Consider the following 22,937-nt stretch of genomic DNA (forward strand, 5'->3'; position numbering starts at 1 on the left):
CTAATCACAAACGAGTTACCTGCAGCGGTTTGCCGGCGATTCTGGTGCGATCGCGATTAGCATGTATAGAGTCGCTAATAGCAATCGCTCCCAAAACGCTAATTTGTCCTTTTATTTTTCCACGTTAAAATCGCAGAAAAATCACCCGCTGAAATGCTAACGCTAATCACTAGCGTTTAGCTACTTTAGATGTGAACGGGGCATTAGGTGAAAACTTAGGAGAAAAGGTGAATTAAATAAGGGCCCATAGCTGGACAATAAATGTGATTGTTGCCATTGTTTTATAGGAGTAGCTGAAGAAACGTGATGCATTTTCTAATATGCGTCTAGCGGCTCCTGTTCTTGTCTCATGTACATGGCTATCTGTCAGCTTTCATTCCTAACGTCCTGAGATCAGGCACAGCTTTTGCATTAAAGTGGATCCGAGATAAACTTTTACTCCTTGCATAATTGTTCCTTTTATATAGTTTATAGGGCATTCCTCAAGGCAAATACTTTTTTGTTTTAATAATCTAATTCCCTATAATTCCTTTTTTGTATAGTGCTTTTCTCCTGTCGGACTCAAAGCACTTGTGAGGCAGCCACTAAGACACACTCAGTAGGCAGTAGCAGTGTTAGGAAGTCTTGCCCAAAGAGCTCCTTACTGAATAGGTGCTTGCTTACTGAACAGGAAGAGCCGAGATTTGAACCCAGGTCTCCTGTGTAATGAGCCCTTAACCATTACACTTTCCAGCCACTACTATAAACTAAACAAGGGCTTACGGGAGATCAGTCTGGGCAGGAGGAGAGGGAGGTGTTACTAGCCAGAGATTTCAGAGGCAGAGGGGAGGAGGGGGAATTAGGTTTTCAGAGGCTGAGGGCTGGAGATGCAGATCAGCCTGTTAGGGTGTAATGATTACAAACAGAACATGGCTGCTCTCATTGTATCACAGGAATAAACAATCATATTCCGTTGAAGCTGTTTGCAGCTAGATTTGCTGTGTAAATGATCTAAACTTTAGACAAGTTACTTGTTTTAGTTAGTTTTTCATCTCAGATCCGCTATAAAGAGAACCGAGGTGAAAGGGGTATGGAGGCTGCCATATTTATTGCCTTTTAAAAATCCTAATCTTGTCTCTCTAATACTTTGTCATAGACCCTGAACAAGCATGCAGCAGATCAGGTACTCTGACTCAGCTTTTACTTGATTAGCCCTATGCTTGCTCCAGGGTTTTGATGCAGACACTACTTATGCCAGAAGATCAACAAGGCTGCCAGGCAACTGGCATTGTTTACAAGGAAATAAATATGGCTGCAGCTGTATCGCTCTTTCTTCAGATGTCCTTCAACCTCCTGAGCGTTACGCCACTCAGGTGGTAAACATATTTATAGATTCATTGTAATAAGATTTTGTAATAAGAACATATTAGCTAGTTAGTATTGGTGGCTGCACCCACCCGATCCAGGCTGGTTAATGTATAAGTAGCTGTTTCGGTGGGGGGGGGGAGGGGTGCCGGCCACCTATGCTAGCTAGCCTAGTGCTAGCTAATATGATCTGATTACAATTAAATTAATAGGTTTCACCTAGGGGACTCCTGAGCTTGTTAAAGAGACTCCGTAACAAAAATTGCATCCTGTTTTTTATCATCCTACAAGTTCCAAAAGCTATTCTAATGTGTTCTGGCTTACTGCAGCACGTTCTACTATCACCATCTCTGTAATAAATCAACTTATCTCTCTCTTGTCAGCCTGTGGCTGGAAGGCTGCCAAGTTCTTCAGTGTTGTGGTTCTGTGATGCATCTCCCCCCTTCAGGCCTCTCTCTGCACACTGCTGTGTGTTATTTAGATTAGTGCAGCTTCTCTCTGCTCTATTATCTTTTACAAGCTGGATAAATCCTCCTCTGAGCTGGCTGGGCTTTCACAAACTGATGAATTACATACGGGCAGAGCTGTCTGCACTCTGCAGTAAGAAACAGCCTGACACTTCAGTGGAAGATAGCTGCAGGGGGAAAAGAAACACACAAATGATCTCTTGAGATTCAAAAGGAAGGGTGTATACAGCCTGCTTGTGTATGGATCTATTTTCTATGTGTGGATATACTGTACATCAACCTACTTCCTGTTTTGGTGGCCATTTTGTTTGTTTATAAACAAACTTTTTAAAACTGTTTTTAACCACTTTTAATGCGGCGAGGAGTGGCGAAATTGTGTCAGAGGGTAATAGGAGATGTCCCCTAACGCACTGGTATGTTTACTTTTGTGCGATTTTAACAATACAGATTCTCTTTAAAACCACTAGGGCGACATGCCCGACAATGTCGGGCATACCGTTCAGGAGGTTAAAATGGAATGCTGCACTAGGACTTCAAATTAATTGTCCCTAGTTGGAAGGGTGTGGATTCAGACTGATTTGTGGTGTTGCATGCAGGCAGCTGGAGGTCGAACACAGTGAATCTGGCGCAGGAGACTTGGGCGCACAGGGAGTAACTTCAGCGCCGTCAGAAGACGGAGCTGAAGTTACTTTTAAAACACAATAATTTGGCTTCCAGCAATTGATGGAAGCCGAATTATTTCATTCCTCACCGTCCATGGCGGCCTGGAGGGGAATAGTGTTTAATATAGCCAGGACTTGTGCAGCAGCAGGATCAGCCATATACCGGCTGAGTCCTGCACCCAAGTCTCCCGTGCCGATTCCTCTCGTACGCGCTGAAGGTTGCTGAGGAGCACATATAAGTGAATTGCCCATTTCCCAACTTGATGCTAGTTTATGATGTTTACACAGAGCGTGGAACTTGTCCAATTCAGATCATTAGGCCAGTTCCAAGCTACATACAAATTGCAGCAGTCCACATCAAATTAGCATCTCAGGCTGGTGCACACCAAGAGTGCTTCTGAGCGCTTTTTAAAACTCTTGCGCTTCAAAAAGCGCTTGCCTAATGTATGGAGCACACCAGAGCAATGTGCTTTTTTTCGCAAACTCGGGTCCTGCAGCATTTTTGCTGATTTCTGAGGCGACTCAGCCTCAATGTTAAGTATAGGAAAGTGGAAAAGCGCTCTGAAAAGCGCTAGATTAGAGCAATTTGTCTAGTTTTTGTTACAGAGGCTGTTCAGTTACAGCTCTACTGTAACAAAAAAAAATAAAAAACGGTACACCAAAACACTCCAAAAATTGCTAGGCATGAAAAATTTCTTAAAAAATCACTTCAAAAAGCGTTAAGCGTTTGCTTTTGTGTTAGCGCTTTTTGGTGTGCACTGGCCCTCAGTGATTGTTTCAATTGATGAGGAGTTAAGGATCTACAAATTGATGCTGCTGGTATGCTCCATTTTTTTTTTTTTTTTTTTTTTTTTTTTTTGTATACAGAATTCAAATCTTTTAATTTTGCATACTGACAAAACAGAAAATAATCTACAGAACAGCTTGCGAATCTGCTTTCCTGCCAGAGAGAACAGAGAGGCAGCGTTCATACTTATCCATGGGAATTACGCTTTTTTTTTTTTTTTTTTTTTTTTGCATGTCCGATTCTGTTTTAGCAATATTTTCTTTTTTTTTTAAATTTTGTCCTTTGATGTTTTTCCACCTGTGCGATACTGTACTGTGATACTTTGCTGTGCAAATGAAGTTCATTTCCATGAGAATGTATCCCCTTAACCCCTTTCCATGCCCATTACTTACTTACTTAATCCTGGGTCTCCCACTGGAGCAAAGAGCCTCAACAAATGTGTGCCACCGGTTTCTGTCCTGGGCTATTTTTTTTTCCGCTGACGTCAATAGGGTAGTTTGCAAAAATCCGACGTGTGTATGTACCTTAACATCTCATTCACCATCCTGCTCTCTGGACCCCCCACCACACTGTTAACCTGCTGAGCGGTCTGGACGAGCTCAGCTCGTCCAGTACCGCCAGAGGCTGCCGCTCAGGCCCTGCTGGGCCGATTTCCACCAAATAAAAAGCAGCACACGCAGCCGGCACTTTGCCAGCCGCGTGTGCTGCCTGATCGCCGCTGCAGCGCGGCGATCCGCCGCGTGCAGCGGCGAAAGAGGGTCCCCCCAGCCGCCCGAGCCCAGCGTAGCTAAGGGCTGGATCGGAGGCGGCTGACGTCCATGACGTCACTCCGCTCGTCGCCATGGCGACGAGGGAAGCGAAACACGGAGGGACGCTCATTGCGGCCTTCCGTGTTATTCCTTGCCGCCGGAGGCGATCGGAAGATCGCCTCCGGAGCGCCCTCTAGTGGGCTTTCATGCAGTCAACTTTCAGTTGGCTGCATGAAATAGTTTTTTTTTAATTTAAAAAAAACCCTCCCGCAGCCACCCTGGCGATTTAATCAGAACGCCAGGGTGGTTAACAAAGTTTGGTAACTTAGCCACACACTCCCACATGATGGAAAAAAATTCCTTATGATCGACATCACGCACTTTGTGATTGGGGGCCAATGTGCTCAACACTTGCTTAACCCTGAAATCGTCAGAAGCAACCTAAAGTAAACCAATCACTTACGTTCCCAGACTGCATACATAAACGGCTTTCACATCACAAGAATTACTTGCCATGTTGTTTTGCCAAGAATCCGTATGTTTCATTAGTAGAAAGCTTCCCCCAGAGCCTCTATCAGGGGATTCTGCCTAAGAAAAAAGCAGCGCGGTCTGCCTCGGGGGAGCATCGTTCCCGGAGTGTGTCAGAAACCGCTGAGACCTACACATAATCACGTCTGCCAGGCAAATGGCATTTTTAGGAGGGGCAATTGAAATGGTTGCCCCTGTGTTTTTCTTGATTTTATTTATTTATTTTTTTAGCAGTTGGGGTGCGGCTAAGTTAGGCTCCGCCTGGTTCTGTATATCATCAGTAAACCTTCATGTGGAGAGAGCACAAGACGAGCACATTGCCCACAGACTGGAATTTCTGGTCACATTTTTTTTAATGTTACCGTAGAGATCGTCAATTAAATGCTAAAAAAAAATCCTAGTTGGTGCAGATTTCATGCAAATTTATGCAGCTCAAAATTGGACCAATGAAAGCGGTTGCTGTATTACTGGCATCCCAGTGACCTCCCAGTGTTGTAGGTTAAACCCGGTTTTACACGTCTTGATGCAATACTCTTGCCACATGACCCTGCAACCGAGTACACGAAAGGGGTCATATGCATAGGGTCAGATCCCTTTTAATTCAGTTGTCCTTTAAATTTAGGGCTGGCTGCAAAGTCCTGTGATTGCCAGCGCCACATTGTTTTATTTTTAAAGGCTGGAAGATGACTCCTGACTAGTGATGTCCGTGTCTTGGAGAACTCATGGTGAAGCATGTGATTTGTTTGATCAGCTGGTAGAATTGCAAAGCTTGCATCCAGCTTTAGCGCATGATCCTGACTAGCAAATCAGAGACTTGAATATCTGTCACCTGACCAAACTGATCACATGCTTCTCAATGAGTTCTCCTAGACTTTACCATCACTACGCCTTAAACTCTCGGATAACAGGCAGAACATCCTTGCTTCCTCCACTCCCAAAAAATGGAACTACTACCTCCATTCCTGGATGTTAAAACTACACCTTCCCCATTTCCAAATATTGGAACTACCCACTCCTATTATTATTGGGGGGGGGGCAAAACCGCAGCTAAGAGCGGTGATCCCGACCTCTGCTCGGGTTGGCCGCCGGAGGCTGAATGCAGAGCAATGCGCGCAGCGGGAGCGTTTCTACATACCTCCCGGGGGATACCGACGTTGGCTGGCATTCTTCTTCCTCTCCTCCGGGGCCCTGCTTCCTGCTGGTGAGATCTGCAATTTCACTTTAGAGTTGCAGCGCCACCCAGAGGATGGAGGCCTAACTGCAGCGCTGGAGCCAGGGAGATGAGTGATTGCTGGGCTGCTGCAGAACTCCCTGGCAGCATGATTTTTTTTTCCAGGTTTTAGGGTCTGAAAGGGTGCAAACAAATTGCACTGCTTTTAGACCCTAAAATCCAGAAATAATCAGAACACCAAGGGGGTTAAAGAGCAACTCAAGCTCACCACCACTCCCAGAGTGCATTGCTTTTCTTCTAGACCCCAGGGAAGAAAGTACAGCTATGTTGATTGTGCTGTAGTCTTATAATTAAGTTATTAATAAACTTTTTAAAACATGCCTGATGTCATTACTGATGGTGGGGATGCCTAATGCTGCTGCATATGAAAGTTCATTGTCAGGAATGCTCTTTAAATAGAACACTGTTTTATGCTGTGATGGTTATATATGTATAAGTCGACCCCAATATTTGACTCTCTAGTAGGGGAAAAAAAAAAAAGCCTTCCCATTCCTCCCTCTATGTCCTCGTTTCAGCGCTGTCACCTCCATTCAAATTTGCCTTGTTGGAATTTTTGAATGACTCAAGTGTAAGTCTATTCAGAAAATTTTAAAGGGAACCTGAAATGTACTTAAAATCAAAATCTGGATTTACTTGTGGCTTCCTCCTTCGGCATCTTCCTGGCCTCTTCCGTGGTCCCGCTGTCTGGTCCGGTAATCTGGCGACTTCCAAACAAGTCGCCCATGCGAAACTCCCGAAGCGCGCCCACCGCACCATCACACCGGGCGCTGTCAGCCTCCTGTGCATACGCGGTTCTCTAAACGCTGTACCGGGCATTGCAGGAGGCTGACTGCGCCTGGCGTGATGACGTGGTGTGCACGAGCAACTTGCTTGGAAGTTGCGGGATGACCAGACAGCGGGACCACGGATGATGTCGGTGGACCACGCGGGCTACTGGCTGGAGGGAAGCGCCAGGTAAGTCCCAATTGTGATTTTAAGTACAACTCAGGATCCCTTTAGTGGCTGCACTTGGAGACCAGGTAGAGGTTAACCCAGACCTTGGCAAACTGTGGGCCAAAGGCGGCCTGTCATTAGTGTGTACCAGCATGTCATATGATGCCGTCGTCACCATGGAGATAGCTGCTGGAATGGGTGAGTTGCACACAGTCATTCCTGGGCGCAGAAGTCCGAAGGGAGGAAGGAAAGAAGAGAGACATGGACTTGTTCAGTGGGCCCACCCCTGGGTTAACCCTTTCCAATCCTACTTCGGACTATGTTTGGCTTTTTCTTCTATAGGTCCAATTTCCCAACATAGGGAAAAAGTGGCTGCCACTAGATAGCAATGTTGATGGATAAAATTGGACACATCTTTATCCTATTCAGATCAAAGTATCAGACTATCTCCAACTCTCTGAACGCCACTGGCCACATTCCCCGCCGCTGCGCCCCTAATGTAAATATTACGTGGGCGCATATGGGGCTATCGTAGAGTTACCGCTGCTGGATCTGGTTCGGCATGGCATCCCGCTACGTGGATCCCTTCCAGCAGCATGGAGCATTGTGTACTGTGATAAGAGAATTGGCTTTAGCACACTGATGAAAGGCAAAATGGTATGGTCCAGAGGCCTCTCAAATCCTCTTAGAGCCGACCATTACTGCTCAGGAACCTCTTCTTCTTCTGGCAGTTATCCCTGTTCTGTAAGAATGGACCCCAGCTATGCATACGCTAGTGTTGTCTGCGCTTTTTTGCTAGGTTTTGTGTTGTACCTTCAGCTTGTATAACTGAAAAAAAGAACACGGCTTTCTTGGGATTATCATTGAATGAGTCAAGTACAGAATGTCTCAAATAACATGACCACAGAAAGGAAAGTGCGCAGGGGCTATTGTGTAATCTAGCATCCTGTGTGAAGGTAATTTACTCTGCGGTTGAAGCTGTGACCGTTGTCCAGCATGGCTTGTCTTCCGCACATAATGCTGCCAGTGAAAGTGACTGCTATGGGCTACACCTGTTAAAGTGTTAAGCTGGCCATACACTAGGCCGATTCCCCGCCGATCGACAGCAGATTCGATCACTGGGATCGAATCTGCTGTCACATCGTACACGCTAAATTTTGATTTATTTCGTCCCGAAATAGATCGATTCCTGTCGATCGCCCGCGGGTAGGGCGCACGTCGCTAGCGGCGTTCGAGTGCTTGACGACCGACGCAATACAGCAGCAATATATTACCTGCTCCGCCGGCGCGACTCCCCAGGTCTCCGCTGTCTTCTCCGCTCTGGTCTGGTCTCCGGGTCCGGCAGGCTTCACTTCTTCCTGTCCCGGCAGGAAGTTTAAACAGTAGAGGGCGCTCTACTGTTTAAACTTCCCCCAGACAGGAAGAAGTGAAGCCTGCTGGACGCGGAGAAGACAGTGGAGACCTGGGGAGTCGCGCCAGCAGAGCAGGTAATGTATGTGGGGGTGGGGGGGGAGAGTGGCGGCAGCACCACCACCACAGATTGTGAACGGTTTCATGCTGAAATCAATTCACTATCTGTTTGCAGTAAAAACAGCCATACGATCCCTCTCTGATCAGAGAGGGATCTATCTGTTGGTCGAATCTGATGGCAAATCGACCAGTATATGGGTACCTTTATTCCCATCACAGAAACAGGATCGCATTTCTCTTCATAGGGCTACAATGAAATTCAGGAGCCTATTATCGTAAATTGTTTGCATGTTGCTGCGCTTGATTTGCATTGATTATATGCAGATCATTGACCATCCTTATCACTGGCCTTTACTATGGAATTTGCAGGGTTGTAGAGTCGGTACAAAAATCATCTGACTCGACCTCCAGGTACCCAAAATTGCTTTGACAACTCCAGTGAAAATAATGTAATAATAAAAAAAAAGTGCTTCATTTTTACAATTATGTATAAATGATTTAGTCAGTGTTTGCCCATTGTAAACGATTTTAAATCCCTGATTTACATTGACATTTATCACATGGTGACATTTTTACTGCTGGCAAGTGATGTAGCTGCTGCTTGCTGTTTTGGCAGTTGGAAACAGCTGTAAACAGCTATTTCCCACAATGCAACAGGGTTCACAGATAGGAAACTGCCAAGAGTACCTACTCAGTTTCTTGTGGGAGGGGTTTCACCACAATATCAGTCATACCGTGCCCCCTGATGGTCTGTTTATGAAAAGGAATAGATTTCTCATGTAAAAGGGGTATCGGCTACTGATTGGGAAAAAGTTCAATTCTTGGTCTGAGTTTCTCTTTATAGCGGAATATAACCCTGCATTTCAACTTTGCTCTAAAACATTATTTACAGCATATTATATGCAACCAGCTTTTTTTTTTTTTTTACTAGACCAGCATTGGAAGGGTTACACAGTTTTAAAGTTCCTGGAGATTTCTGCAGACGCATCCGAAGCTGAAATAGATACATTTTGTTTACATAAATGTATTTAAGTGTTGAATGTTACACACATTTTGGCTGTCCTCCAGCTCAGTCAGAGTGAGTCACATTCAACACTTAGATACATTTATGTAAACAAAATGTATCTATTTCAGCTTTGGATGCGTCTGCAGAAATCTCCAGGAACTTTAAAACTCTGTGTAACCCTTCCAATGCTGGTCTAGTAAAAAAAAAAATGCTGGTTGCATATAATATGCTGTAAATAATGTTTTAGAGCAAAGTTGAAATGCAGGGTTATATTCCGCTTTAAGGTGTTCATACATTGTACAATTTGTTTCTTTTTTTTTTTTTTTTTTTTATCCGATAATTTCGTTCGATTATTCCATTAGATGCAGCAAAGTTGTATAAATGCACTACCCCAGACTCTATCTAGCAGATGTGCCACGGCCAACTCGATCACCACTCGAGCAATATCAGAAAAGGAAATGAAGCCGGCACCATCCAGTTGCTCTTTTACTTGTTTATTTACAGACTGTCATACAATATAGCAACGTTTCAGAGCATTGGACCTGCTCCTTTATCAAGCTATGACAGTCTAATGTTATCACATGCAACCACAGTTTAAATACCATATCATACATTTAAATCAACCAATCACAGGCTCTGTATTACAAGCAGCCATTCCCTTCACGCCTTATTATTTATTATTATTAATTTATAAAGCGCCAACATATTCCGTGGCGCTGTACAATGTAAGAAAACAAACAAGGGATACATAATGATACAGACAATGATATACATCAAATATAAACACTGATACAAGATACAACACTGCTGATTACAATTTGATTTAACATGATGAATAAAATGTATAAATGTCTAACAGTGTGCAAGCAATTAAATTAATAACATTCCATGAACGAAAGGGTGAGAGCCCTGCCCTTGCAAGCTTACAATCTAAAGGAATGGGGTGGAAACAAGAGGTGGGGAAGTATACAGTATATGTACAGGCAGTGCGTAATTAGGTTATTTAGTGGGTGCATGGCCTAAGCTACAATATGCTTGTCGGAAAAGGTGGGTTTTGAGGGAGCGTTTAAAGATTTCAAAGGTGGGAGAGTGGCGGATGTGTTTCTGGAAGGGCATTCCAGAGGAGGGGTGAGGCACGTGAGAAGTCTTTTACACGTGAATGTGAGGAAGTAATTGTAGAAGAGGATAGAAGAAGCTCGTGTGCAGATCTGAGATTACGGTTGGGTTGGTATCTGGAGACTAGTGAGGAGATGTACAGGGGAGAGAGATTGTGGAGAGCTTTGTAGGTTAGGGTTAAGAGTTTGAACTGAATCCTCTCATTAATTGGTAGCCAGTGAAGAGCTTGACACAGAGGGTCAGCAGAGGAAGAGCCATATATAGGCGGACCTGATGGGGAACTCTTTGACAAAGTGTAAGAACCATTAGATCAAATATAAAGATTGTTCCAACATGTCTGATCGGATTTGTATTGAAAAAAACTGGATAATCGTTCATTTTTCTTGCTAAAAAAATGATTTTCTATTTGTTTTGGTCGAAGAAATGGAAAAATCAAACGTTTTTATTGTACCGTGTATGAGCACCATTACTCTAATACTTACCAAGACTGTGGAGTTGGTACAAACATTATCCGACTCCTCAGTTTATGAAACCTCCGACTCCAGGTACCCAAAATTGCTGCGACTCCTTAGTCTAATACTGACTAGGGTTGTGGAGTTGGTACAAAAATCACTCAATTTCGACTCTTCAGTTTCCAAAACCTCCTACTCCAGGTACCCAGAATTACTCCGACTCCACAGCCCTAGTTATTTGTTAGTGCAGGTGGTGCCATTTTGTGCCAGTTTTCCAATCTCAAGGATGCCCAGGTTACATTAACCGTGACCTGCCGTTTTCACTAGAGATATCAGATTCTTGCTGATGCTCAGAGGCACTACATATTTCATTGTGATTTGTGTTCAGTACTATATAGTGTATTTAAAGCAGACCTAAACTCAGAACGTCCTCTCTGCTCTAAAAGATAAGAAACAGCATAATAACCTTTAAAGAAAAACCCTTTTTGTTACAGCTGATACAAATCCTGCAATATATCTGCAGTGTCTACTTCCTGCTTTCATGGGAGGAGACATTGGGTTCTCATCCTGTGTTTTACAAATTAGCTGCTCTGCCGAGGCAAACTGCTGACATGGCTGATAGATCAAATTAAAGTGGTGATTCATCAGATGAGGCTAAATTACAGGCTAAACTCTCTAAATACATACAGGGTGCTTTTCTCTGTTTACCTTCTGTCCTGTGCAAGCGTTCAGGTCCACTTTAAACAAGACTTAGAAGCACACAAAAAAACTTGCACTTGTCTTCAGTGTGGTGTACGATTGCTAGTGCTGTAAAAATATTGCAAATGTTTGGTGTGTTTTCACGGTTTCAGAGTAACACCATCTAAAAAGGGAATGATGACAGAGAACGTGCTTTCATTGTTTCACACCTCGAATAATGAAAGCACGTAACGAGTAGTGGATGTAGATGTGTGGGAGTTTCTCACTTTTTGCTAGTTTGTTACCATACAGGATTGTAGCACATGAAGCTGAGATAACCTGTGCAGTGGCGATGCTTACAGCTCTCTAGAGCAGGGTTGTCACTCCAATACAAAGTAGGCTGAAATTGTACATTGGGACCTAGTCGCGGGCCAACTTCAAAGTCTAGTGGCCAACTTCATCCCTTATAAAGTTCCTTGATGTCTATGCCTCCCCTCCGACACCCTCCAACCCCTATACAGTTTCCTGGTATTTAGTGGTCCACCTCCCTCCCTTATACAGTTCCCTGGTGTCTAGTAGCCACCTTCCTTCCTCATAAAGTTCCCTGGTGTTTGGGCATACACGGTTAGTTTCTGCCGCTCGATTCTCCCGTTCGATTGTTTCGCCACTCAATTCTGCAGTCAATTCTCTTATCTTTCTTTATCCATTCACTTCTATCACAAATCAAGCGGTTGATCGGACATAACAAAAATTATCTATCGAGCCATCTATCTTTCTCAAAAACGAACCGTGTATTCCCAGCATAATGGCCCCATTCTAAACCCTATACAGTTTCCTGGTGTCTAGTGGCCCCCTCCCTCCCCTATACAGTTCCCTGGTGTCTAGTGCTTTCCCCCTCCCTTCCCCATATGGCTTTCCTGGTGATCTAGGGCTTCACCTCCAGTAGAGCTTTCCTGGTGCTCTAGAGCGGGCCAAACAAATGCAAAGTGGAGAAACCACTTGAGGGCCAAATTGAATGGCTTTGAGGGCCAGATTTTGCCCACGGGCCGGAATTTGACGTATGGTAGAGGAATAATTGTAATTCATCTTCTCTTTTCCAGTGTCTAAAGCCCTGGTTGAACTTCACTTGAAGCTGATGCGGAAGATTGGGAAGTCTGTCACGTTTGACAGATGGGAGAAATACCTCGTCAAGGTACTATACATATATAGTGATCTACAGGTGGGGCTGGACAACTGCAAGTGAACCTGTAAGAAAAAAAAGGGCCCCTATGGGGTGCTTACCTCGGGAGGAGGAAGCCTCGGGATCCTAATGAGACTTCCCCCGTCCTCTTAAAGCCTCAGAGAACCTGTATTGGCTCCCCTGACAAGCTGTGCGCAATTAGGGTGCTGCAATATTTACAGTGTGCACTCCTGCTCAGGCTGAAATAGCCGAGCCTGATCCAGTATGCTCTGCTGCGCAGGCGCGAGTGACCAGCGCAGTGAAGCGGATCCCAATCGGGCTCTGCTATTTTCGCCTGAACCTGATCTGAAAGTTGACACGGCGGGAGCGCAGATTGTAAATATTGCTGCACCTGGTGTTGAGGGATCTAGCATTGGATCCTGGAGGGCGAAGAGGACACGGGGAAGCCTCATTAGGATCCAGATTACCCTCCCTTGGGTAAGTACCCCCCCAGGGGCAGGGTTTTTTTTTATTATTTTTTACAGTTTACCTTTAACCTCCCTGGTGGTCTATTAAAACCGCCAGGGGGCAGCGCAGCACTTTAATTTTTTTTTTTTTAAATCATGTAGCTAGCTACATGATAGCCGCTGTGTAGTGGCATGCCCCCTCCCCTTCTGAACGGGATTTCCTGTTTGCTGCGATCAGAACGGGATTTCCTGTTTGGCTTCCCCCGTCGCGGTGGCGACGATCGGATGACGTCATCCACGTCATGGCGCACGTGGGAGTCCTGATCCACCCCTTAGCGCTGCCTGGCGCTGAGGGGCTAGGCTGCGCAAGGGGTCGGGGGGCGCGGCGAATCGGCGCGGTGGCGATCATAAAGTACACACAGCTAGCAAAGTGCTAGCTGCGTGTAACAAAAAAAATTGTACAAATCGGCCCACCAGGGCCTGAGAAATCCTCTGCGGCGGCTTAGCCCGAGCTCAGCTCGGGCTTACCGCCAGGGAGGTTAAAGCAGTAGATTTAGCCATACTATGCTTGGGAAAAAACACACATATAAGTAGATAAATACTTGATCTACTTACATATCACATGTATTGTACTGTCTTCCTGGTGGGGACCATGTCTTTTGCCCACAGTTTGAGGCTAAATACTGTTTATCGTTTTTTTTTTTTCTTTTCTCCTCCAATTGCTGAGTCACCTCCAGCCTTGCTTGTAAACCCAAGTGAGCAGTGAATTGTGTTTCAGATAAGCAGCTAGGCAGGGAAATAAGTGGAAGATGAGGAATATATTCTAGATTAAAAGATCCCCCAGCATGCAACTGTTTGGCACTGACTATTAAAGGTCCAATGCTCCTTAAAGAGGAACTGTCGCCAAAATCTTAAAATTTAAAACGCATACAAATAAGTACATTTCTTCCTGAGTAAAATGAGCCATAAATTACCCTTCTCCTATGTTGCTGGCACTTACAGTAGGTGGTAGAAATCTGACATTACCGACAGATTTTGGGTTAGTCCATCTCTTCATGGGGTATTCTCAGCATGGCCTTTATTCTTTATGAAGACATTCCCTGAAAAAAGATTTATACAAAGATGCTGGCCAGCCTCCCTGCACACTGCACGCAATTTTGGCAGTTGGACGGAGTTCACTTAGTGCTTTCAAAAATAAAGAAAACCCTGAGAACCCCCCCTTTATGAGAAGATGAGCTAGTCCAAAATCTGTCAGTAATGTCAGTTTTCTGCTACCTACTGTAAGTGACAGCAACATAGGAGAAAAGTAATTTATGGCTCATTTTACTCAGGAAGAAATGTACTACTTATTTGTATGTGTTTTAAGATTTTCGTGACAGTTCCTCTTGGGAACTGAAGAGAGAGGTATATGGAGGCTGCCATGTTTATTTTCTTTTAAGCAATACCAGTTGCCTGGCAGCCCTGCTGATCCTCTGCCTTTAATACTATTAGCCATAGCCCCTGAACAAGCATGCAGCAGATCAGGTGTTTCAGACTTTAAAGTCAGATCTGACAAGACTAGCTGCATGCTTGTTTCTGGTGTTGTTCAGATACTACTGCAGAGAAATAGACCAGCAGGGCTGCCAGGCAACTGGTATTGATTAAAAGGAAAGAAGTATGGCAGCCTCCGTATACCTCTTACTTCAGTTCCTCTTTAACCATTTCAGTGATGTTCTGCTACATTTTTTTTCTGTGATAGTAGCTTTAAAGCTGTAAGAAATCTTTTAGAGCAGGGGTCCCCAACCACCGGGCCTCTCGCCCCCCCCCCCCCCGTGGCTGCCGCTAAGGATACCTTAGCTGGTGGCCGCTTCCTCTTTAATTTTGCTCTGTCCGCCCCTCTCCTCCATGCCCGTCTTTTCATTCACAGCAGCGCGTCCCCCGGCTGCTGTGAACAAGCCGGAAGCAGGACAGCGGTTCCCCTGGTAATGGCAATATACATCGCCGCTACAGGAAGCCGCTTCCCACTTGTTCACAGCAGCCAGGGGGAACGCTGCTGTGAATGAAAAGGCGGGGCATGATGGAGAGGGGCGGGCAGAGCAGTATGAAAGAGGAGGCGGCTGCCAGCTAAGGTATCACGGGTGGGGGGGGGGGGGTAACTATACTGAGGTTACTATGCTCCCTATACTGAGGTTACTATGCTCCCTATGCTGAGGTTACTATGCTCCCTATGCTGAGGTTACTATGCTCCCTATGCTGAGGTTACTATGCTCCCTATACTGAGGTTACTATTTTCCGGAAGAGAAGAAAGAGAGGCACCGTACCTATGTTACACCTTTATTGGGCTCCAATGGACATCACATAAGCGGTATGCAGTGGGGGTTAGGTGAGGCCTGACAGCCGTTTCGCGTACTAACGCGTCATCAGAGGCACTAACGGTTACTATGCTCCCTATACTGAGGTTACTAGGCTCCCTATACTGAGGTTACTAGGCTCCCTATACTGAGGTTACTAGGCTCCCTATACTGAGGTTACTAGGCTCCCTATACTGAGGTTACTAGGCTCCCTATACTGAGGTTACTAGGCTCCCTATACTGAGGTTACTAGGCTCCCTATACTGAGGTTACTAGGCTCCCTATACTGAGGTTACTAGGCTCCCTATACTGAGGTTACTAGGCTCCCTATACTGAGGTTACTAGGCTCCCTATACTGAGGTTACTAGGCTCCCTATACTGAGGTTACTAGGCTCCCTATACTGAGGTTACTAGGCTCCCTATACTGAGGTTACTAGGCTCCCTATACTGAGGTTACTAGGCTCCCTATACTGAGGTTACTAGGCTCCCTATACTGAGGTTACTAGGCTCCCTATACTGAGGTTCCTAGGCTCCCTATACTGAGGTTCCTAGGCTCCCTATACTGAGGTTCCTAGGCTCCCTGTACTGGGGCAACTGTACCTAGAAACCCTGTACCCGGCTACCTTTTCCTGACCAAAGCCCCTCCTCCATGAAACCAGCCATGCCCATCAAACCACCAAACCCCCCCGGTCCCTAGGGAAAAGTTTGGTATGGATAGTGCTCCCCGGGCCACTTCAAGCCGGAAGGAGGAAAAGCGCTGTGGTGAGGCTTGCAACGCTACCGATAGGACGCATGCAAGCGGTTTGGAGCGCAGGGTGTACAGTGGAAACATGGGTGACTAACCCCTTGTAATCCAGCCGCTCAGCTGCGGCGATTAAAGAGACACTGAAGCGAGAATAAATCTCGCTTCTTGTCTCATAGTCAGCAGGGGCATGTGTGCCCCTGCTAAAACGCAGCTATCCCGTGGCTAAACGAGGATCCCTGACCCCCCCCCCAACTCCCCCCCCGCAAAATCAACGACCAACTTGGTCGTAGATTTTGCTGCTCTTCAGGCGGGGCTAACCGCCGCAGCCCTGCCTCTCAGCGCCGTCTATCAGCGGTGCATCGCCGCCTCTCCCCCGCCCCTCTCAGTGAAGGAAGACTGAGAGGGGCGGGGGAAAGGCGGAGATATGCGCTTACAGACGCGCGTGAGGCAGGGCTGCGGCGGTTAGCCCTGCCTTAATCCGGAAGAGGGGATGCGCTGCTCAGAGGGGATTTCGGGTGGTAAGGGACCCCCGTTTAGCCGCGGGATAGCGGCGTTTTAGCAGGGGCACGCATGCCCCTGCTCACTATGAGGTCTGAAGCGAGATTTATTCTTGCTTCAGACTCTCTTTAAGGCTCATTTGAATAACGAGTAAGCACTCGTGATTACTCGTGAGCCTATCGATGGAAGCCTGTTTTGTTCCGATCTCGTTCTGCTGCTGCCTGGGGTGTTTAAAAGCTTGTCCCCCCTGAGAAGGCTGCGGGTCCTATCAGATTCCACCATTCACAGTTGCAGAAGACGGGCTGTATCTATTGTCTCCCTGCTCCTGTCAGTCACACCTCTCACTGCTTCTGTTTGTTACTCACAGCTCCCAGCACAGTGCCCTCCCACAGACTCTGCACTATTTTCACCACATCAAAGCAGCTGGTAATGTTTTGTCGCTTTACCGCATGTTGTAGGTTTCATGAATTGACACTTACTGGCGTGTTGAGGTATTTACCACACAAGTCGGTAATTTACCTCACTGCTCGGTAATTTCAGCTTGCCATGCAGTGACAGCCTTGATGAATTGACATTTTACTAAATGCTCCGTAAAGTCAGCTGTTTTCTGCATTACCGAATGTAGTAGTGCTTGATGAATCAACGCAATTTTCTTCTGTAATGGGTGATGTGGCTTATCTGCTACTCTCCACAGGGGATGATCAGTGAGATGAAAATAATTTCTCCTTGCATTCAAATGTCATGTACATGGTATGCAGCTTGAACTTGGACCAATAGAAAGTGACAGGATGTCATCCTGATTGGTCCATTTTCAAGCTGCACATAACTTACATGAAACTTGAATGCAAGGAGAAATTATTTGCATCCCATTGATTATCCCCACAGTCACAGCCCTTCCCATGCAGGACTCAAGAGGCAGGCATGGCCAGGCTGGCATTCAATCCGTCCTCCCATTCAGATGAATGGGGGGCGGCTGGGGAGGCAAGGTAAGGCCAGTAGAGGGGAAGTTCCCAGGAAATGCTACTGCAGAGCCTGCAAGTCATCAGAGAAAAGCACTGTGCTGCAGAAAACGCTAAAAAGTTTTTTTTAAATGATCTTTATTTATAGAAAAATGTATCTTCCAGCAAATATACAAATGCAATGAAGTGTATGCAATATAATATCAAACACATCCTAAATCCATTTAACAGTCATACCATACTAAAAATGGAGGGAAAGAGGTCCCTCCTCTCACAATCCCCATTACACCATCCTCGGGGGCAGGTCAGCTTTACCCCTATTCAAACATGACCTATTAAATTGGACTCTATCCCCCAGAGTTAGTCTCCCAAGTCCCTCCCCCTTTTACCAAAGTTACTAAGGGGAGAAAGCCGGGATCCCAGGCCCACCAATCTAAACATACAAACCATCCATACAAAAAAAAGGGGAACACCTCATGCCACTGCCACGAGACATCCCAGACCTGGTCTACCATCGACGAGCAGATTCATCTCACTTGTCCCTCACACACCCAGTGACCCTATGTGTCTCGGGCCCATGCATACTCCTCAGAGGATCTAAACTCCAACCATTTTGCCCATTTGTTATAATAGAAATCCGATTTATTCTGCACCATATGCATAAGATCTTCCATATTTACGAGATCATCTATCTCTCTGATCCAATCCCCTATTGATGGAGGGATAGCCTGTTTCCACCTCCTGGTTATCAAGATCTTAAGGGCATTCAAGAGGTGCCTCAAGAGTGAGTTTTTATATTTCCTGATGCTCCACGTATTTACATGCAGCAAAAAGAAAGCCGGGTCATCTGGGGGGGGGGGGGGGGTGAACCCCAAGATCTTCTGTATTCTGTATATAACACTTCACATCCGTCCAAAAATTTGCCAGCCCCTCACGTCCCCAAAACACATGTAAGATCGTATCTCACTCTTTATTACATCTCCAACACATAGGTGAAGTGTTCGGAAAGGCCTCATTTAACCTGTCGGGAGTCCAGTACCATCTCGTGAAAAACGTATAGTTCGACTCTTTTGGATTAGAAAACACTAAAATGAAAGGATTTTTTTTTTTTTTTTTGCAATGAGTGAAACTTTCATTATAGAGGTGTGCAGGGCAATGGAGATCAAAAAATTCACATGTATCTTGTGGTAAATTGATTTTAAAGGAAACCTGAGGTGAGGTAATATGGAGGCTGCCATATTTATTTCCTTTTAAGCAATACCAGTTGCCTGGCTGCCCTGCTGATCCTCTGCCTCTAATACTATTAGCCATAGACCCTGAACAAGCATGCAGCAGATTTGATGTTTCTGACATTGTCAGATCTGACAAGATTAGCTGCATGCTTGTTTCTGGTGTTCAGACACTACTGCAGCCATATAGATCAACAGGGTTGCCAGGCAACTGGTATTGTTTAAAAGGAAATAAACTGGCAACCTACATATGTCTTATGCTGGGAAGACACGGCTCGTTTTTTAGGTGATTAGACGGTTCGATAGATAATTTCCGACATGTCCGATCTCCCTTCCGATTCCCTTGCCGCTCGATTTCTGAAAGAAGTGAATGGAAAAAGATCAGAAAAACGAGCAGAAGATAAGAGAATCGACTGCAGAATCGAGCGGTAAAAAACGATCGAGAGGAGAAACGCACGGCAGAAACGAACCGTGTATTCCCAGCATTGGAGTAGGTTCACACTTGTATTAAAAACATATCCGTGGCTCCGCTTTTTGGCCTGCATCAAAAACAGAGCCTCGGATACCAATGTTAAAAATGGCATCAGGCAAGATCCACACTTGTCCGTTTCAAGCAGATTCAATTCGGTCTTGACAACTTTTGCGCAAATAGCTGGAGGGGAGCGGGGATGGTGGAGCGACTCCCATCCCCGCTGACCGCTGTCACCCCGTCCTGGCTGCTTTCGCCTCTAGCTCGCTCCCCCCCCCCCCCCCCCCCTTCCCAGCCAGGGCTGGGCATACGTTTCCACGGACTGGAAACGTATGCTGCAAATATATGACTTTATAGCAAAACCAGAGATTTACCAAATCGGATCCGTTTGAAACGGATTCGATCTGCAACAGACAAGTGTGGACCTAGCCTTACCGTGGGTTCATGTTACCATGTGACATGTAAGATATGCATTCAGAAGGAGGAAGCATAAGCCAAGACCTAGGAGAAATACTTATGTGTACCACCGTTGTGATGTTGGTGCCACAAATATAAACTATTTGTATTGTTTTACAGTGCTCATCAGTATATATTTCCAAAACAAACACACGCACACACTTGAGAATATGACCCAGTACATAAACTGACCGTATTTCTTCTCCCCAGATATGCCAGGACTACAACAGCACTTGGGCCTGGGAGATGGAGAAGAAGGGGTACCAGGAGATGTGCGTGGAGTGTAAAGTAGGCCTGCTGAAGGTAATGCATGTTTTCTATCTGCCCACAAGTATACATTTAAAAATAGAGTATTTGCTGCTATAAATTTTCATTTCTTTCTGGTCCTGCTCCCATCTTCTTCACACCCCTTCTGCTCGGCCATGTGACATGGTGCTGCCCATCTTTCCCAATTTGCATTTTGTTCCCCAGCCCCTCGTATTGGTGCAGAGGGGCGGAGTGAAAGCTTCCCAAAAGCCTGTTCTCCTGGCATCATTGGTGCACACCCATGAGGGGCCGGGCCATGGAGCAGCACAGGCAGGGGTAATGAGGAATTACCCAAAGGCAGTGATGGCTAACCTTGGTACTCCACCTGTGACAAAACTACAAATCCCATCATGCCTCTGCTTCCCCGAGTTATGCTTAGAGCTGTAAGAGTATTGCAATGCCTCATAGGACTTTTAGTTCCACCACAGAGTGCCAAGGTTAGCCATCATTGCCCTAAGGCCTCAGTACGGCTGTTGTAAGGCAAACTTTCTATAAAAAAGGGGAAAAAGAATAAAATTCAAAAACTAGTTTCAAAACGGCTTTAACAAAATCTTTATCTTTTAAAGAGATACTGTAGGGAGTCGGGGAAAAATTAGTTGAAGTTACCCGGGGCTTCTAATGGTCCCCCGCAGACATCCTGTGCCCGAGCAGCCACTCACCGATGCTCCGGCACCGCCTCCGGTTCACTTCTGGAATTTCAGACTTTAAATTCTGAAAACCACTGCGCCTGCATAGCCGTGTCCTTGCTCCGGCTGATGTCACTAGGAGCGTACTGCAAAGGCACAGACCATACTGGGGTTGTGCTATATACTTCTGGTGACGTCAGCGGGAGCGAGGACACGGTAACGCAGACGCAGTGGTTTTCAGACTTTAAAGTCTGAAATTCCTGAAGTGAACCGGAGGCGGGGTCAGAGCATTGGGGAGTGGCTTCCCCGGACTCAAGATGTCTGCCGGGGACCATTAGAAGCCCCGGGTAACTTCAACTCATTTTCCCTTGACCCCCCTACAGTATCCCTTTAAGTTCTTGGTAACTTGTACTCATGGAAATGTTAAATAATAATTGTATCAGCAATGAGCCCAAGAAGTGGAAATTGAAGCCTGTGCCCTTAACCACCTTATCCACCACTACAGTATATCTACATCCTCTTCATCTAAGCTATGAGGACGTAGATATACGTCATGTAGCAGAAGCACAGCTGTACAGGATTGGGCTTGCTCCTGTGCAAACCACTGGCACTATCTGCTGCAGCACTAATTGGTGAAATGGAATGTGTGTTCCCTGAACCAAGAAGATTGATTTTTACCATTGAAGGGAACCAGAGAGGATGACACATACATACCTGGGGCTTCCTTCCAGCCCCATACGCACGGATCGCTCCCACGCCGCCGTCCTCCGCTGCCTGGATCTGCCGCCACCGGGTCCCGTCATTGCCGCGAGTCGGCCGGCGGACGCGGCTAATTCTCCGCATCACAGGGTGCTCTCTCCATACAGATACGCATGTGGCTGCCTACTGCGCAGCCGCATGCGTACGGGTATGGAGGGAGCCCCTGTGATGCGAACAATTGGCCGCGTCCACCGGAAGTGACGGGCCCGGTACCGGCGGATCCAGGAAGCTGAGGACGGCGGCGTGGGAGCGATTCAGGCTTATGGGGCTGGAAGAAGCCCCAGGTATGTATGAAATCTTTTCCTTTGTTCACCCCCCGTTCCTCTCTGGTTCCCTTTAAAAATGCTTTTATTTTCTCAGTTCATAGTGAAAAATACACACTGTAGCATTATTTCAGAACCAAATATCTTCACCATAAATCGTGACAGGAACATAATCTACGTTTTTGTAATAAATGGTAGAAATAGCCAAACAAAATTTGTGTTTTTTTTTATTGAACATAGCATTTTTTTATTTTTTATACTGGAATTGGTAAAACTGAGAAATGTATTTTTTTTTTTTTCTATTGGTTTCCTCTCTTTGTCATCAAAATGCATAAGAAACTTGTATGAGGGGAAAAAATGCCATACAATGAAAGCCTAGTTTGTCTTGGAAAAAAAAACAATATATATTTCATTTAGGTGTCATAAGTAGGGATAACATTTATTGCTGATTAAATAAGGACGTACCTAAAATGTAAAAACTGCTCTGGTCCACAAGGGGAAAACAAAGTCTGGTTGCGGAGTGGTTAAACTACTTCCAGCACTGTATGTAAACAAAAAGACACCCCTTTGTCTGGCTGTGTCTAAAGTAATTATAGCAGTTTAATGCTGGCCATACACTGTGAGATGGTAGTTGGGCAAGGGGACCTTTCTGATTAGTATTGAGCGGTAAAATTGAAAGATTGCTCCATGCTGGTCTTTAGTCCAGTGGTTCCCAACCTTTTCCGGCCCGGGGAACACTTTCTGACCATATTTTTCTCCGGGGAACGGCGGGGGGGTGTTTGCGCGACCTAGTGGACAGTGCCGTGCGCAGCAGGCTATGGGGGGGGGGGCTGGGGTGCGGCTGCATAGCTAGCATAGCTAGCATAGTTGCCCCAGTATAGGGAGTTTAGTTGCCCAAATATGGTTAGTATAGTTGCCCCAGTATAGCACCCCAGTATAGCTAGTATACCTAGTATAGTGCCCCAGTATAGCTAGTATAGTCCCAGTATGGATAGGTAGTGCCCCTGTATAGTACCCAGTATGGGTGGGTAGTGCCCAGTATAGCTAGTATAGTTGCCCCCAGTATAGATAGTATAGTTGCTCCCAGTGTAGCTAGTTTAGTTGCTCCCAGTGTAGCTAGTTTAGTTGCCCCCAGTATAGCTAGTTTAGTTGCCCCCAGTATAGCTAGTTTAGTGGCCCCCAGTATAGCTAGTTTAGTGTCCCCCAGTATAGCTAGTTTAGTGTCCCCCAGTATAGCTAGTTTAGTGT

The 22,937-nt window shown here is 45.8% G+C and overlaps 1 protein-coding gene across 1 annotated transcript in view; it reads left to right on the plus strand.

Moving 5' to 3' along the window:
- RSF1 (remodeling and spacing factor 1) overlaps positions 1-22,937 on the plus strand; it is a 64,876-nt gene that overhangs the window by 10,050 nt on the left and 31,889 nt on the right. The window contains 2 exon segments of the mRNA XM_068265873.1: positions 12,524-12,615; positions 19,946-20,038. Coding sequence (XP_068121974.1) covers positions 12,524-12,615; positions 19,946-20,038 — 185 coding nt within the window.

The sequence above is a fragment of the Hyperolius riggenbachi genome, chromosome 2, assembly GCF_040937935.1.
Source record: "Hyperolius riggenbachi isolate aHypRig1 chromosome 2, aHypRig1.pri, whole genome shotgun sequence".
NCBI lineage: Eukaryota > Metazoa > Chordata > Amphibia > Anura > Hyperoliidae > Hyperolius > Hyperolius riggenbachi.